Source organism: Plectropomus leopardus, chromosome 7 (assembly GCF_026936395.1).
Source record: "Plectropomus leopardus strain MGB_pleo_1.0 chromosome 7, ASM2693639v1, whole genome shotgun sequence".
NCBI classification, from domain to species: Eukaryota; Metazoa; Chordata; class Actinopteri; order Perciformes; family Serranidae; genus Plectropomus; species Plectropomus leopardus.
In genome coordinates this window covers 15,965,312-15,981,945 of record NC_142182.1, presented here as the reverse complement: position 1 = coordinate 15,981,945, position 16,634 = coordinate 15,965,312, and the positions used below count along the sequence as shown (strand labels likewise).

General features: G+C 43.1%; 1 protein-coding gene across 2 annotated transcripts in view; it reads right to left on the bottom strand.

Moving 5' to 3' along the window:
- mtss1la (MTSS I-BAR domain containing 2a) overlaps positions 1–16,353 on the bottom strand; it is a 30,788-nt gene extending 14,435 nt beyond the window's left edge. Inside the window, exons 1-3 of one of the 2 annotated variants that reach the window (XM_042496271.2) lie at positions 15,793–16,353; positions 12,373–12,434; positions 12,184–12,257 (exon numbers count right to left, since the gene is read on the bottom strand). In XM_042496271.2, the coding sequence (XP_042352205.1) occupies positions 12,184–12,257; positions 12,373–12,434; positions 15,793–16,197 (541 nt within the window). In that variant the 5' untranslated portion in view covers positions 16,198–16,353. The remainder of the gene's footprint in view (positions 1–12,183; positions 12,258–12,372; positions 12,435–15,792) is intronic. The other variant, XM_042496273.2, reaches the window with a different exon arrangement.
- Positions 16,354–16,634: the final 281 nt, after the last annotated feature.

The following is a 16,634-nucleotide window of genomic DNA, read 5'->3' as shown; positions in this document are numbered from 1 at the left end:
GTTTTTTTCTTTGTTTTGTGGGAGTTTTTTTCTTATTCGAGCCCTTGAGGAGATGTTGTGATTTGTGATTTTGGAATATATGAATAAAATATACTTAACTATCTCCCTGTGTAGATCGATTGACCTCAACTTTTTAGCAGCTTGAAATGTGGCTAAACGTGCGTAGGAGCTGGGAAAGTGATTATTTAGCAGACCTGGACCCCCAGGGGAAGGGAGGTCGACCTCATAGCAGACACCCACACGTGCATGAATAAAGCAAAACACAGACCAGGAGGGAAGAGAGCTATTATTCATACCAGCCATATATCTTAAAGGTCCAGTGTGTAGGGTTTAGGGGAAAATATATTGGGAGAAATGGAATATTATTTAGTATGTATGTTTTCTTTGAGGTATAATCACCTGTTGTTGTTTTTTTGCCGTTTTCATGTATTCAGATTTTCGCATTGGGCTCTTTAGTAAGGAGCCCCTCGCGAAAAGAGGGTCATAGCAATAGCTATTTTTTTTATGTGAAACTGCTTTATTTAGTGTTTTTACATGTTTACAACACCTCGCTTGTTTGTTTTGAGAGGAGGAAACCTCTGTGGATAATTTCTCTCTCTTTAAAAAAACCTCCAGGACATCTGGATCTTAAGTTATCAGAGTAAACAGATGAGCACACATTAGCAGGTGCTGGGATAACAGGCTGTTTTTCACATCCCAAACAGCATTAGAGAAACACAGATTTCTAACGTGAAACTGCTAACTGTAGTGTTGTTAGTGGTTTTAATCACCTGGTTGGTTTGTTTTGGAGAGGAAGAGACCTCTGCTGATAATTTGGCTCCTGGTAAAAACTTCCTGAAGAATGAACACACTGAAGGAACTGGGAGAAGTTTCAGCTGTTGGTGGGAGGCCCCCACTTTTGGGTTTTGTTAGGAACCTTTAGCTCCAGGGCCAGCGCAATGTGGTCCTAGTGTGTAGTGAGTGGCTCCATCCAGAGCTCTGGTTCTGATTAACTCTCTGATTCCTCGTGGGTATGAGGAGCATTTTAATAGGTCTGCTTTATAGGGGGCTCTACTGCTAGGAGCCGGGAGCCAAAAGCTAAACTGCCGCGGGTCTCGTTCCCTGATGTCTTCAACATGGTAGCTTAACTATCTCTCCCTTTCAGCATCTAAACCCTTTTGCTTGACTCAAGTTTCATTTGCGCTCGAGACTACCGAGCTGGAGTGAGATCCTGCTGTCGTTAGATTTGTGTGTTTCCAAGCTAAATCCAGTCTAGTGGGTGCTCCCTCTTCGCTGCTTCCTGTGTCAATAAAGCATGTTTATGTGGGCTGCAGAGCGAAAAGGTACAGAACATCCTCACAGTTACACTTCCAAGAATATGAAGGTTTTTTTGCTAAGCTCTCATACAGTCTCAGCTTAGCAAAGGAAATTCCATCATCCGTGAGACAACAGTTATTCCTCACGTTGGCACCTTGGCCACAGAGCTGACTGCGGCTGGCATAGACAGTTAAGCCTCCTGACTTTACCCTCCCTCTTTTTGAGTGCTATAGAATGTGAACTGGCAGAGACACAGCAGAGGCCACTGATGGATAAACAGGACCGTGGGACGAGAAGGGAGGAGAGGAAAGGATGAAAGAGGGTACACACTGTCGAGGTGCTGGCTGGGTTCGGCCAGTCAGGGGGCAGAGGAAGTGCTGTCTGGCTGCAGCAGGTGCAACAAGCGCTGCCAGGGCATAATCTCCCACGTTAGGCCCAGCAAATATATGGTTCATGTAATGAATTCCAGTATCGTCAAAACTTCATGTTGTTTGTCTGTTTATCTCCTCAGAGTTGCCAACAACATCATGCAAACATGTTTTGTCAGCGAAGAGAGCTTTGATTTTGTCAGCTTTGCTGGTCCCTTTTAGTTACCAGTTGAGCAAATATGCAGCTGAGATTCCCAAAATTGAAGAACCTGACGAAACATCATACGCTCACATCATCAAACATCCGCTTCAAAGCACAGCTGGAGTTCTGGTGGTGTATATCAGTGGGAGCAGTCCGTATTAAAAAATAAAGCAGCATCCCGCACGTCTGCTGGTTAGAGAGCAATAGCTGCTGATGGAGGATGGAGAGTGGGGGATAAAAAAGCCGCTATCACATCGATTTTGGAACAAAAGTAAAGTACTTTGCGCCTGTAACAAGAGAATTCTAGATCTAACCGAAGTTACATAAATTGTGGATGACAGACACAGACAGTGTGCGAGTCTTTTGAGAAACTCTTCAGCATCTCTTTGATCTAAAATGCGATTATATTCACGTTCTTAAAAGCCAGACTTGAAAAAAAAATCATTTCATAAGATCCTTTGTTTCATTCTTTGTAAACGTCTGTTTCACTCACTGTTTTATGTTAATGTTTTGTCGGCTGACAGATTGGGGTAAAAAGTACATTTTACTTTGTAAACAAAGCCCAGTGTGGTGTGGCATTGTCTGAGGAAGGAGGTTCAGACTGCAATTACTTTGTTTGAAAAAAACTAGGTCACAAGGCCATCATTGTTTCTATTTATTGTCTTCAAACTTAAAACAACACAGACCCCATTGCTGTATGTGTAAAAGTGATAGTGTGTATATATTATTGTTATATTATTATTGTGAACATTTTATTTTGACATATTTTTTCTTTTCCTCTTGCAACATTAAAACCTAATATGGATGAAATTCTTAAAGTTCCTTTTGCCAAAAATTGGACTTTAATTAAAGTGATGTAGTACAGAGAGAAAAATAAAGCATTCTTATTGTACCAAATATGCACGGTTTCCCACACATCCATTTATTTGTGGCAGCACACCAGGATTAAAATATCTGCCGCCACGTGTTGATTTTATATTTTTGGAGGTGTACTGTTCATTAGGAGCTCTAATGAAATATTTATACTGTTTGGTTATTGATTGCACCGCAGCCTCGGACCGCAGAGTGTATTCAGACGGAGCAGCTGGACATCAGGCACAGTGAATGTGAAACTTCACTGCCCCTCTCAGGCATCAATCTGATCAGATCGAAAGATTAATTTGCCATCCCACGACTCAAACTGCTGCTGAGGAAAAAAAACCTCCTGAATTCCACCTGTGCTGCATTCATGGACCCACAAAAATGTCCAAATTCAGATATGGGACATAGAACAGGCAAGATTTAAAAAATGTTGTCAGCCACTGCCACATATACATTCTAATTCTGTGGGAAATATTAAGGAAATATTTCATGTGTTTTACATGTTATATAGGCTGAAAAGTCACATTAAGTCATCACAATTTTATTTTCATAGCTAGGTTGACATCTTCAAATGATTTGTTCTGTCCAACCAACAGTCCAAAACCCCAAAATACTAAATTCATAATAAAACAGAAAAAAAAGTAGCAAATTTGAGTTGGTGGAAGTAACCCTTAACTCTAAGTGACCATTAAGAGCAAATCCATGTGTTATATGTGTCTGCAGTATAAATCAGCAGAGCATTCACAACCTTTGTGTCTCTTCCTTACATGTGGAATGTCTCTTCCTACCACCAACAATGAAAATGAAAGGCAGAGGAAGTGACCTTAGAATCAATTGTTTTTAGTCACACACACAAACAGTCACACACACACTCATCCCATTGTTGTCTGGCCGGAATCGCATCGCAGGTTTCAACTCACGACCAGAAACACCCACAGACACGGACAGACTCCTGTGTGTCCCGATGTGGTGTAAACATGTTCTGGAGTGCATTAGGACAAGACTGAAGGAGAAGGAGAACAAGGAGGAAGTGATAATTTTCTGTTGGAGGAGCTTCCTGTTCGGGGACATAAATGCTGCTAAAAATAGACACTCCCCTTATCCAGATGTGTTTTTCACTGGAGTTAAAAAAGGGAGACGGGGAGAAAATGTACAGTAATGGAGAGAACAGAAACTCCAAAGGGCATTGTTTTCGGCTCACAGAGGGAGAGGAAGACACTGGTGAGCCCTAAATGCAATACAAAGACCCCAGATGTATCCAAACTCCAGAGACAGAACTTGAGTCAGCAGTCTGCGAATGACTCAGTATTTAATGGAGCAAAGCCTGCAAGCCAGTTCAACCAGATGACTCAAGCTGTCCTGCTTTACACCCTTTGCAATAAGGTTATCTCCATCTCAGCTGATACTGCTCTGACCACTCTTTTGCTCTGCCAAAGTTGCTCATTTGCAAGCAATCCTCCAAACAATGCTGACACCTCCGCTGCTGCTCAGATTGCATTTCATAAACTCCACCTCCACCTGTAGCTTCTGAGTCATGAGACAGCCTGAGGGGATGTCTGTTATCATCACTCCCCGTTCTCCTCAGTGCTGAGCTTGGTGTGTGTTTGCAGCCAGAGACCAGTGTGAGCCTGGATGTCAAGTATAAACTACTTTATATTCACATAACAATAAAACCTTTCCATGTGGGTGGCTGGACTGAAATGTTCTTCTCTGCTACAAAACAATTACACTATACTGTAAATCCCCTACATATAAAGAAAAGTGATAACCAATCTACATTTTAAACTATAAATGAATCCTACTTTTTCATGCTAACTGGTTCTAACCGCAATACCGTCAACTTCTTTATAAATGCATAACTGGAGCCCCTGCTTAGCCCCCCCAAAAACCCTCAAGCATCTCAGTGTCAAAACCTGACAAGTCTACAGCCATGCAAGCAGTTTTGTGAGGCCGTAGGCTAGTTAAGCTATGCATTTATTTTAGCTAAATGCTAACGTCAGCATGCTGATATGCTCATATTTAGCCCGTTCAATGTTCACAAATATGTTCACCACTTTATCACTGAGCACAAGGAGTTTAACAATACATCAGTCTGAACTGATTTATTGATACAAAGATCAACCATAATATCATTGCTGCAAAGGGAAAAATTGATAGATATGCATTTATTTTGAAATTTCCACATGGTAAGCCTGTGTAACCTTTTCTGTCCAAGTGCACCTCCTTCCTAAACATTAAAACACTGCTATCAGCCTAGCGCCACCCAAACAATGGCAAGCACCCTAAAAAATCCTCTCCTATCACTCTCAGGCCCCTGAATTTAATCGAACTGCTGCTGTTATTATATTGTTTTGTGCTCAAACTTTTTATTTACAAGCACTGCTTAATCCAAAGAGGCAGATAAACACAGATACAATTCACAACTCACAGACTTTTGTTCTAGCACTGAAAGCAATACCATGCTGGACCAGCTGTTGAGCCAAAAAGGTAAATACACGTTTAAAATTAAGAATAACACACTTTGACACAGTCAAACTGCAGAAGTAGCCTTCTTTCTTTGCAGCCGCACCTATAGATCAGCTCGTTTTTGCTTCATTCACCAGAGCCCTCCCATCTTCAGCTATAGTCAGTGATATCAAAGACAATTTCCAACGATAATTTAATATGTAAAACCACTTACTGGCACTGATTAATTAGCCAAAATGGTAAACCGGTCCACCTCTACAGAGTACAGCCGATGGAAATATCTAGATGAAAAGTCTACATCGTTATTTAAAGTCATCATGCAGGAAACATGAATTTCCTGAATGAATTTTGTAGCCATCAATTCAACAGTTGTGGAGACATTTGAAAAATAATCAAGATTGTTAACTTCATGCTGGCTCTGATGGACAGTCAATAAATCACTGGAGTCACTTAGATCTCCTCTGGGATCATGTCTGTCCGGACCAAAGTGGTGGCCAACCATCGCTTCAGTCATGCTGCTAGAAAACACGTTTTTTAATGTAGGTGTACTATAACAATGGCAAATGGTGAAACAAATAAGCACTACATTAAAAACAGTAAAGTTGTGCAGAAAATACTCCTAACACAATGATGTGATTTTAGTGAAACTCCATTATCAGCAAATTTATCCAACTGTTTCCAATCAGCGACCTCAGTTGATTGAAACTATTCATGCATCCCTTTCATTCCCTCTTTTAATGTCCTCCCTCACATTCCTCCGTCAGGCTCTCTCTCCTGTGTGTTTTCCCTCCACTCCCCTCTGCAGCTCCCTTCCACACCAACTTCGTGTTCAGGATATGCTGAACACAGTGTTCCCCTCAAGCCTCATGTTTGTCTTCTTAGTTTGGTATTCCACCCTCAGAGCGAGAGTTATGCACAGCAGAAAAATTTGTTTTCTTTCCATTATTATTCCCCCCTGTTCCTCGCATCATTGTTCCAGCCACTTCACCCTTTGCGTACAGTCATTCTAATGCTGGAAAACACTCATTTGCGTGGCGGCCACATTGAGTTTTGAGGTCGAAGCCCATAAACTCTAGAGAGAGAGCCGTGTTGGGAGCTGCTCCTACAGACAAGGTAGACAGCTGAGGGAGAAATAAGAGGCCCTTGTGGACACATATGCAACTTAATGGCGGTCGTGAAATACCTGCAGAGCCGAGCATACAATCAGCAGAATGCACGACACGGGACATAATGCATCAACCAGCGATCAGCCATGATTGCACGTAAATGTATGTCCAATCTAAAACACTCAAAATCCATAATCTCTTGTTAATAAATACAAATATAAAAAGCAGATCTAACCTCTCTCTGCTCATACAATACAGGCTCTTATCAGGCTTGAACATGAAATGTCGAGCTTGATGGATGTTGCCGCTGGTCACATGGGCCACACTCTCATTATTTGACATGTCCGTAAAAATAGCTGCGCTGCTGGGACAGTGCAGAGGACAGTAATCCCCTGATCTCGCTCTGCACTAGGCCACGGCCGCATCTCTTCTATGCCAGGCTGTCCAGATGGCGGGTAGGGATATCCGTCCCATCTGCCAACCCAGAGAAGCGCAGGGGCCAAGCAGATTACTGCTTAACTGAGACACTGATCTACTAGCATACCTCCATTCCTCCACTGAGTTTGGACTGAATGAGTGACAGACAGACAGAGACAGCTTGCAAAGACCCACTGAAACATTATTTCTGTGTAATGGTGAGTGCGCTTCTTGGGCTCTGGCACACAAATGTATAGAGGGAAAGGTTTCGTCAGTGTTTTGCACAAACTTGCATGGCATTGCAGTCTGGCCGGTGATCCCAGAGTGTGAATTTTTAAAGCTGGGGGTGGCTGATCAGGAAGGGAAGCGAAGGCTGTCTGTGTCTGTGTGTTACAGAGTGGGGCTAAGAGGATTAGCTGAACGCCTCTGCCTAGCCTGGATACCCAGAGCTGTGGAAATCCCACTTCAGCCACAACCCCCACCCCTGGCCAACCCACCCCCCAACTAAACTCACCTCACTCTCCGAAAATATAAAGCCTGTATCTCATACCCTGATGGACCATTAGCCTTGAACTGCCGGCTCTTTGACCTCTATCTAATTCAACCATGTCCAAAAATGGAAAAAATGAAGTCAACCCTCTACTAAAACACATGTCCACCAGCCTAGCAACAACAAATCACCAAACACAGAGCCTGCTATTCTCCAGATAAATCCAGTTCTCTCACATTGCACAACAGTTTAATATGAACGAGTAAAATGGTCTAGACAACACACCAAAAGCCATTAAGCTGACCTCAAACTAAGTCCAAGGAAAAGATGGGTGTTGAAACATGAAGCATTCATATTCAAAAAGGCTAAACTCCAAATACATAGATCTAATATAGACTTTGTGGTTGGCAGACCTTTATTGAACCCAGATGCGAGAGACAGACGTGCCTTTAGACATAGATCCATCAGTGCAGCTTAGAGAAACAGCGCTGTCAGACACAGTGCCAAAACGGCTGGCAGCTGACTCCTCCAGCTGCTTCATAAAACACAGACGCTGACGCCATGGCCGTGACCATAAACTCTAAAAATGGACAACACAGGCACGAGGAAGCCTGAACATGAAACATGCAGACACAGAGAGGAGCTTGTATGAGGGTTCAAAAATAATACAGCTTTCAAGAGTATGTATGAAAAGCTGCCCCTCCAGTAAAAGACAACAACACAAGTCAGGACAGGAAATCATAAAATCCTCTTTCATTCACCATCGTCTCTCCCTGGATCAATCAAGACGCACTGAATGAGAGGAAATGTTGCTTTTCTTGGCAGGGAAACAGTCTGGCGAGTGTGTGTGAGAGTTAAAGGGGTGACGGGGCAACTGTGTCAAAGGTAGATTAAAGAAAGCAGAAGAAGAACGGGATGAAACCTCCAGCTGTGCCAGCAGCTGCAGCTCGTCCCCTGAACACGAGAGGGGAATCGGGGTGACAGCGATGACGGCCAGCAGTTCATGGCCGAGGGCCTGCCCCCCTGCGGTGCAATCAGCCCTATATGGCGGTGCAGACTGGGAGATAAACATGATCGCTGCAGGCCGAAAGACCTGCACATGCATGAAGGCAGAAAAACGGCCACACTGACAGAGAGTTTGATTTCCCTGCATCTACTACTATAGTGTTACCACAAGTAGAAAGTGGAGCATCTGGATGGCAACATATTTTAAGATAATGACCAACAACACTGCAGCTGCCAGAAGGGCAAATTAGGTTATCCCAATGCACTGCAAGCCAGCTCCAGTAAATATCGACATTCCTCCTGCCAAATTAATTGCTTAGGTTCTGAGCATGCAAAGACTAACACAGCTCCCACAGGAGGAGTGAGATTAAACGCTGCGCTAGTTAAGAGCACACAAAAACAGCACAATCACTTTTAGATCCCTGAGAATAATTGTTGGAATTCAAACAAAAAAAAAGCAACTATGAGCAAAGATGTTGTTTTTACTGATTCTCAATTCAATTTGTACTTAATAATGTGGGCTGAACATCGAAAACATCACATGATTTTAATCTACAATACTCCACAAGCAGAATGATACACAGAAACACTCTGTGCACTCAGCCCATTTTATAATGCTGACAATAAAAAATAAAGTCCAGTTAGCAATTTATAATCATTTAATCTACTGTTATTTTCAAGTTATAAATAAAAAAATTACCAAAAGTGATGAGCCCAAAGTGATGATGTTAATTGGCTTATTTTGTATGAGCAACAGTCAAATAAGAGTGAGAGTCCACAGCTGCGCTAGCTTCTATGAGGGTAAACTTGGGCACAGCGGGAATGCAAACACCAGCATAGTGATGCGAATAGCACACAGACTGCCACAAACTGGTTTTGTAGACTATCAGGGTTTTTTTTTGTTTTAAGGATTTTTTTGGGGGGTGGTATGCCTTTATTAGACAGAAAAGCTTAAGCGTAAAAGAGGAGGAGAGAGAGGGGATGACACAGAGCAAAGGGCCTAGTTTGGAATCAAACCTGCTCTACCAGCCGAGTCACCGGGCACCCCTGGACTAGCGTTTTGAAGTCTGATTGTATACAAGTTTATGAGTAGGGGCCCCATTTGGGCAAGAGGGTGGAGCTGTGGCAGAGCTGGGTGTGGATCAAGAATTTGAGGAAACCAGTGTGCTGGCAACCCGTTTACAAAATTTACAAAATGAACATCACGCTGTATTGAAGAAGACTTGAAAAATGTGATAGAGACCATAAACCCATACAAAGTGTTTACTAGGGGGAGATGTAGGTTCATTTTCTCAAACTTGTATAACATCTGACTTGTTTTTGCAACTTGTTGGCCATTAGAAAGAATGCAGATTTTAGGGACTTTTTATTCACTTTTCAGACGCAGAGGTTACATCCATTTCTTTTAATCAGTCTGTGCAATCACATTAGTTTTCCAGGAAATTGGTCATAAAATTAAGTATTGAACAATCCAAATTTTGTATGGAATCCTGCACTAGATAAAAAGTAAGGGCATCACCAGCGTTATTGGGACTCATCCTCTTACCATGGATATCTGTGCAAACTTTCATGGACATCCATGGAGTAGTTTTTGAGATATTTCAGTCTGGACAAAGTGGCATTTGACTGACCAACAAAACGGCACCGCTATCCGCAGAGACTGCCGAAACCGTCAAATGTTTGATATCTTCATAAAGTCTCAATTTTCTGCAATCATTTCATCAGCACCAGTCTAAACTATGTTTCATTAGTTTCTACATCACAAAGTCTCTCATCATGTCGTGTCCCTGCATCACACATACAGTCTGTGGCCTGAGAAGGATGACATTAATCCAAAAGTTAATGTCCCTGGGAGAGCAGCAGAAGAGTGAGTGGGCGTATGAGTGACACACTTAGAGGGATTTCATGCATCTATAGCTGTAAAACTCAGCATGCCCCTCTCTCTCTCTCATCTCTCTCTGGTCCATCTATCATTCTGCTGTTTTACCTTCTTTTACTGTAGAGACACTCTTCCTTTGAAGTCCTACCCTACCGGGGTCTATACTTCTATTTTATTACAGCAGGCTGCCAACTGCTTGCCAGTTGACCCTAGTCCACCTTGCTTCAACTTGCACGCACATCAGGAATCATTTAATTTTGATGTATCGCCGTGGCAATAAACTCTACTGTTACTGGACGGGCTATAGGAGTAAAACTGTGAGAATGTGTGAACACCGCTTTAGAAACGCCTCTTAAGTCACTCCAGCAGTAAGTGGTCAGTAAGGGGCTGCGCTAGTGCAAACTCTTTAAAAGCATGTTGGCATGTGACCTGCAGGGTCAGGTGGCCGACTACCAGCTGTCACTCTCTGAATATCTGTGTGTGTGTGTGAGCCATCTATGCTGGTGTAATTGTGTTTGCCTGTGTGTGTGTATGTCAGGAGCCTTTGCAGCGCTCGTCCGGGTTTTTTTGACCTACATACCGCTCTCGACGATCAACTCCAAAGAAATCTGTGTTAATCAGCTGCCTCTCTGGCCAGCCTGTCAGCTGCCACTAGCGGGGTGACAAAGCAGATCAGCAGACCTCATTAAGACTGAAGAAACAATAAGCTCAGATTTTCACTTCTGTGAGCCCCCCCAGAGCTGCCCCCACCTTGGCCATCTTAAGTCCCAGACACACCAAACCGACATCAAAGAACTAGCAGCGACAAAGGCCGACTGTTGCGTTGTCTTCACATTGTCTCAGCCAAAAAGTTGTACTTGAACACATCACAAACGCGTCAGCCAATAACCAACCAGCATGTATGTTCTGTGCCTGCATGAAAGGAAATAACGCTCCACAGCAGCAGGTGGAAGTTGTCTGTAATTTTCATTCAAAAAGGGAAACCAAAAGACCAACAGGACAGATTCAAGATGCTAGTTAGCCAGTTAGCACATTAACAACACAACCCGATGCTGATTTACATTCCTTACTCCCATTTCTTTTCTCGTGGAACGACTTTAACTGTCAATCAGAGCGACTCTTTGGACTTTTCAGGTCTGAGGCCGATCAAACAAGCATCGGACCCCTTCAGCATGGTTGTTTCTAAACATTGTGCTAAATACGATAATGTTTATTGCATTTTATTACCCTTTTTAACTGAAAATTATGTCCCTAAAGGAATACTTTGTGAACATATGCTTTATCTAATAATGTTTCAGTCTGATTTCAGTCATTTAAACAAAATGTATTTAGTGGACTGAAAAGGTTAGGGATTATATTATCCTAGTAGGCTGCCAAAAGTTTAACTTGTATGTACAAAATAACAGTTTATATTATAGAATTAAAAATAGAAAAAAAACATTTCTTCTTTGTACTATACTATACTGCAATGCAAAATATGGCAATACTATGCTGTATGATTTTTTTCTCCCACCCTCAGGTGACAGACGCTTACTGACAGCCTGACTCAGACCTACAGTCGACTGTGCGCTTGGTGTGTCAAACCCCTCAAAGTCAGACCTGTGTCTTGGGTGGGCAACAGTAAACTACCCACTACTAGTCCAATTTGTGCTGCAAATTCATGTCTAAAAAGTAATTTAAAGCTTTAAAGCTTTGTCTATCTATGGTATTTTCTCTATGTGGTAAAATTTGCTTGTAGGTTTACAAGATGTGTGACAGGCACAATCACATATTTAAAATCATAAAAATGTGTCTAGTTGTGCTTCACCGGATGTCGCAACCTTTAGTTCCACAAAAACTTAGGGTGCAGACAATACTGTACTCCTAAGAGGTACACAACACAAAATATTACTGTGGTAAAGCCAAGCCATAATGTAGAGTTACACAAGCATGTGAAAATTTACACCAAGATACAAAACAAATTTGTGTGCAACAGTCCATAAAGACAACAAAACAATGTGTTAAAAAAAGATATTTTTATCTTTTTTCCACCACTTCTTCCAGAGTCTTAACTCTGTTTAAAGGTTCGTATTAATAGAAACCCCCCTCCTTACCTCTAGAGTTGGTAGCCATGTCTGCCACCTTCTGAAAGGCATCTAAAAAGGCCACTGCTGCCAGAATCGTGGTCCTGTAAACAAATTGGCACATGTTCACTGCACCATGACTGCATAAAAAGTCTGTACATATTACATAAGAGCTTTATTTCCTCAAGTTTTTTACCATTCACTTGAACCAGCTCTTACCTGAGTTGAGAGTGTAGTTTTGTGGCCTTGGCACTGAAGTCTTCCCACACAGGGTAAGAACTCTTGATAAGAGAGCGGAAAAGAAAAGAGTCAAACAAATATCTCGCCAAGGACATTTAAGTGCACTGACTTCACAAACACACACATGCACACATGCACACATGCACACACACAAACACACACACACACACACACACACACACACACACACACACACACACACACACACACACACACACACACACAAACTGTATGCACACGTTTCAGAAGACATAATGTTTTCTTCAACAGGATAGAATCTGTATTTTCTCCTTGATTTCTTCCCATAATAGATCTGAAAGGAGGTTGCAATAACTCTAAGGGAGCTTGGTGTGTTACCTCAGGGTTAAAAACAGGTTGGAGTATCAGCACCGTGCTTTGACTTGTCTTTAAAAAGGTCAACGTGATCTCTCAGTGCACACTTCCCTCATTCTCAGCTGGTTTCTGTGTTTAGATGTCTTTTGCACATGTATGATCTGCATAAGCTCTCATATCATGACTGTTTATATGCACCGGGCAGGTAGTGCGGCTGGTCTTTGAGAAATCTGGATTAGATTTACCCCAGGATCATCACACGCTGCCTTGAGCTGTAAGAGCAGAAGCCAAACATAAAACACATTCAAGGCTAGATCCCATTAGAGAAAGAGCTTGAGCCCTGGAGAAAGGAGAGGAAGGGCATAACCCCCATGTGCACCCTTTGATGGAGACGAGCCAAAAGAGGCCGCGCATTCTGACTATATATAGTCAGTTTGCAATCTGGAAAGTGTCTTGCTCTTCATCACTTCTGGTGTAACCTCCCATTCTGGAAATGATGGCCGTTTAACTCCCGACTTCTCACTGCCTCAGAAAGTGATTTAAGGAGCTCTCAACCCTAACAAAAATGTTTGCCATGATCCTCTGAGCCTCGCTGTCTGCACTTGACTCCAACAGGTGTCTAATTAGCTTGTGTGGCCTGTGACTCCCAGGGGCAGGAGGGATGCGCTGCCAAGACAGCTGAGGGAGGTGGGTGAAGAAGCGGGCAAAGAAGGGGGACATGTAGAGAAGCAGGGGAGGGGAGATTTCTCTCGTCAGCCACACCTCGCAGCTCCGAGGCGGGGGGGAGACAAACACAGGGAGGGTGAAGAAGGAGGCTCTTCTTCCAATGCCTCTTCATGCACTGGAGGGTGAGGTCAAAACCTTCATCCTCTGATCGACAGCAGTGCTCAAAGACATTTCTAAAGGTGGTTGCTTTCCCACACATAAGACGGTGTGAAGTCCCAACCCATTCAACATCCGTTGCTGACCTTATTCTTGTTTGCTGATGTAATCCAGCTGAATCATTTGATTCCTTTTCACCCTCTTCCTCCTCTTCTACCACCTCCTACTCGTTCACTTCTTTTCCTGTAGCTTCGTCAGACAGTTATATAACCAACAGGTGCTGCTTGTATCAAGACATTCTGTCTGTGCAGTCTATTAAGGGGCATTTTTAAGCTCTCTGTCATGTATACACTATAACATTGTTCCCAATCAGCGAGATCAGCACAGGAAAGCTGTGCTGCTGCGTTGCTCCCGGGGGGTAAAGCTGCTCTGACAGCCAGGCGGCAGGAATGAGGTCAGATGTCTGTCTCAGACAGTGGACATGGGACGCTGTGCTGACTAAGGGCTTCAGTCTCATTCATCTGCGCTGCTTATCAATACACAGACTGCCCCTTTATAAGAGCCCCCCTGTCTCTCTCTCCCTCTCTGGCCCTGAGCATGAACACACCACAAATATATGAAACCGAACCAGCCCTGCCAAAGGCCGAGAGCTGATTTCATTGGAAGCTGACAAACGAGGGCCCATAAATAGGCTGTCCGAGAGGCAGCACAGGCCCCGTGAGCCAGCGATCAATAAGAAATCTGTTAGGTGGAAAGTGGCGCCTGATGCTCGACTTATTCACTGCTGTTATCACTTTGTAGCCTGAGCGTCCTCTACAATGAGACTGTGAGCTGCCACCGGGCCGCCTGATGAATATGTTCACACTTTCCATCTGTTGTGGTGAACAACAACAGACCACCCTGACTCAACTTCCTTGACTTGACCCCCCTCCCCCAAGACACACACACACACACACACACACACACACACACACACACACACACAAACACACACTTTGCATGCATTTTAAAGAAAATAGGAGACATCTAAATCAAGCTTAATACTCAGAAACCTGGAATGACATCAGTTTTCTTGTGTTGCATCCAGACTCCTTTAACATGCATTAAACCTTTGAAACCTGAGCAAATTGGATTGATTTGCCTTGAAAAGATGGCCAAAAAGGCACTGAGCAACTATGGTAAGAAATGTCCCAAAAATAACAAGAAATTAGGAAAAGGTGACAAGAAAATATCCTGAAAATTAGCTTAAAAGAGAGAGATGGAGAAAAGTTATTAGAAGTTAATGATCATTTTAGAAAAATAGGTAAAAATATCCACAACATTACTATTATTATTGTTGTTGTTATTACAAATGTTACGAATTATTTTATCTCAATATCTACATTTTTTATAATTTTTTTCTATTTTTCTTTTCTTTTTTTGTCACATTTTTAGAGAATTATCTTGTTAATTATAACTTGTAACTTCACATGTTTTTGAAAGACATCAAGCCAGTTTTCTCATGTTTCAAAGACTTAAGAAATCATTTGAAGCTACGCTGAGAGGCAGAGAGCTCATGTTTTACACAAATAACATTCAACATTCAACTCAGTTAGTGTGGTAGGACTTAAAATGCGTATTGAACTCCATATCGCTAAAGTAGAGATTTCCTGCCACAAGGCCAAACACCAAAACGCACAATCAATAACCTTTCACTGCTGCTTCTTTCCAAGAGGTTAATTTGTTTCTAAGCATCATTCTGTATCTGACATTTAATCTAGGAAACCTTGGAGGCTGAAATGGAGTTGTTTCAGGTCAAATGGCACCCAAGAAAATTTCCTCAGTGCACAAAATGAAAATGATCCCCAACATTTTGTTGCTCTTTCCCCTGGCTTATGCTATCCAGAATATGACTGTGCTTTTTGATTCTAGTCATAGTGAGGTGAATGACCCCTGAGCCATAAAGCCACCACCAAATAGTTTGTTCATTTTAGTTTGATTTAGCAATTAATACATGGTGTACATGGTAAAATTATACAGTTAAATGTAGTATAACCAGTGCTTGAGCAGACCTGCTGCACATTATGCAAATAACACAAAGGGAAACATGTTTCATCCTCTCAATTTGTCCTGCAGCGATATTTCCAGTGGGGGAGGACCCGGTATAAGAGACAAAGGCAATAAAAAAAAAATATGCGTCTGATCAGCAACCGTGCAACCACAAAGGTCAAATAATACCCATGTCTACTTTAATTTGTGTGTTACCTTCATGTCGTTCACGATGGCCTGGAATAATCCACCCAGCGCTCCACACTCCTTCTCCACCGACTCCATGGTGTCAAAAACAAAACAAAAACAGCTCGTAGAAGACAAAATAATCTGATTTAAATGTCCGCTTTCACTCAACGGACATGGAGATCTTTGTTTTTGTTCATCCACCCTTCGTTGTCCTCTCCTACGACGTAGCCAGCAGCGGAGAGGATGCGAAGCCGCAAAAGCCCACAGCCAGCAGCCTGCGGAGCGCACAGACAAAAAGAAATGTGCTGCTGCTCGGAGGCACCGGGGGGCCGCCGCTCGCTCCGCCGCCGCCGCTTCACGCCGCTCGGACGCTCGGGATAGATGGAGCGCTTTGTCCGGGTGAACTACAGCCGGAAAACGTGGAGGGCACATGCACTGTGGCTCCTCATGATCGCAACACGATTGTGGGGAGGAGGGTAAGGAGGAGGAGGAGGGGGCACAGGGATCGGTCGCAGGTCTGGGACGCGGGGACGCGCTCCGTTGTTAGCGGCGGAGCAGATGTCTCAGAGCTGGAGTCTCCCGTAATACGATCCATGGGAATGGGAAGGGGGCTGGTCAGGTTTTTTTTTTTTTTTTCTTCGCGTTGAGTAGGAGAGGAGGAGGAGGGGTCAAGGAGGAACACCCCCTCCTTTCCTCCCTCCTCCCCTCCTTCAACCCCCATGCAAACAAAAGTGAAGCCCTGTCTTCGCGCTGAACAATTGATTGAGATGCAAAGCAGGATTTCCTCGGTTTCTTGTGTGTATTCACGCACGCGTCTGTTAATGATCATTTGTAGACCTCTCAGAGTGGCTCTTAGTTGTTTTCAGGAA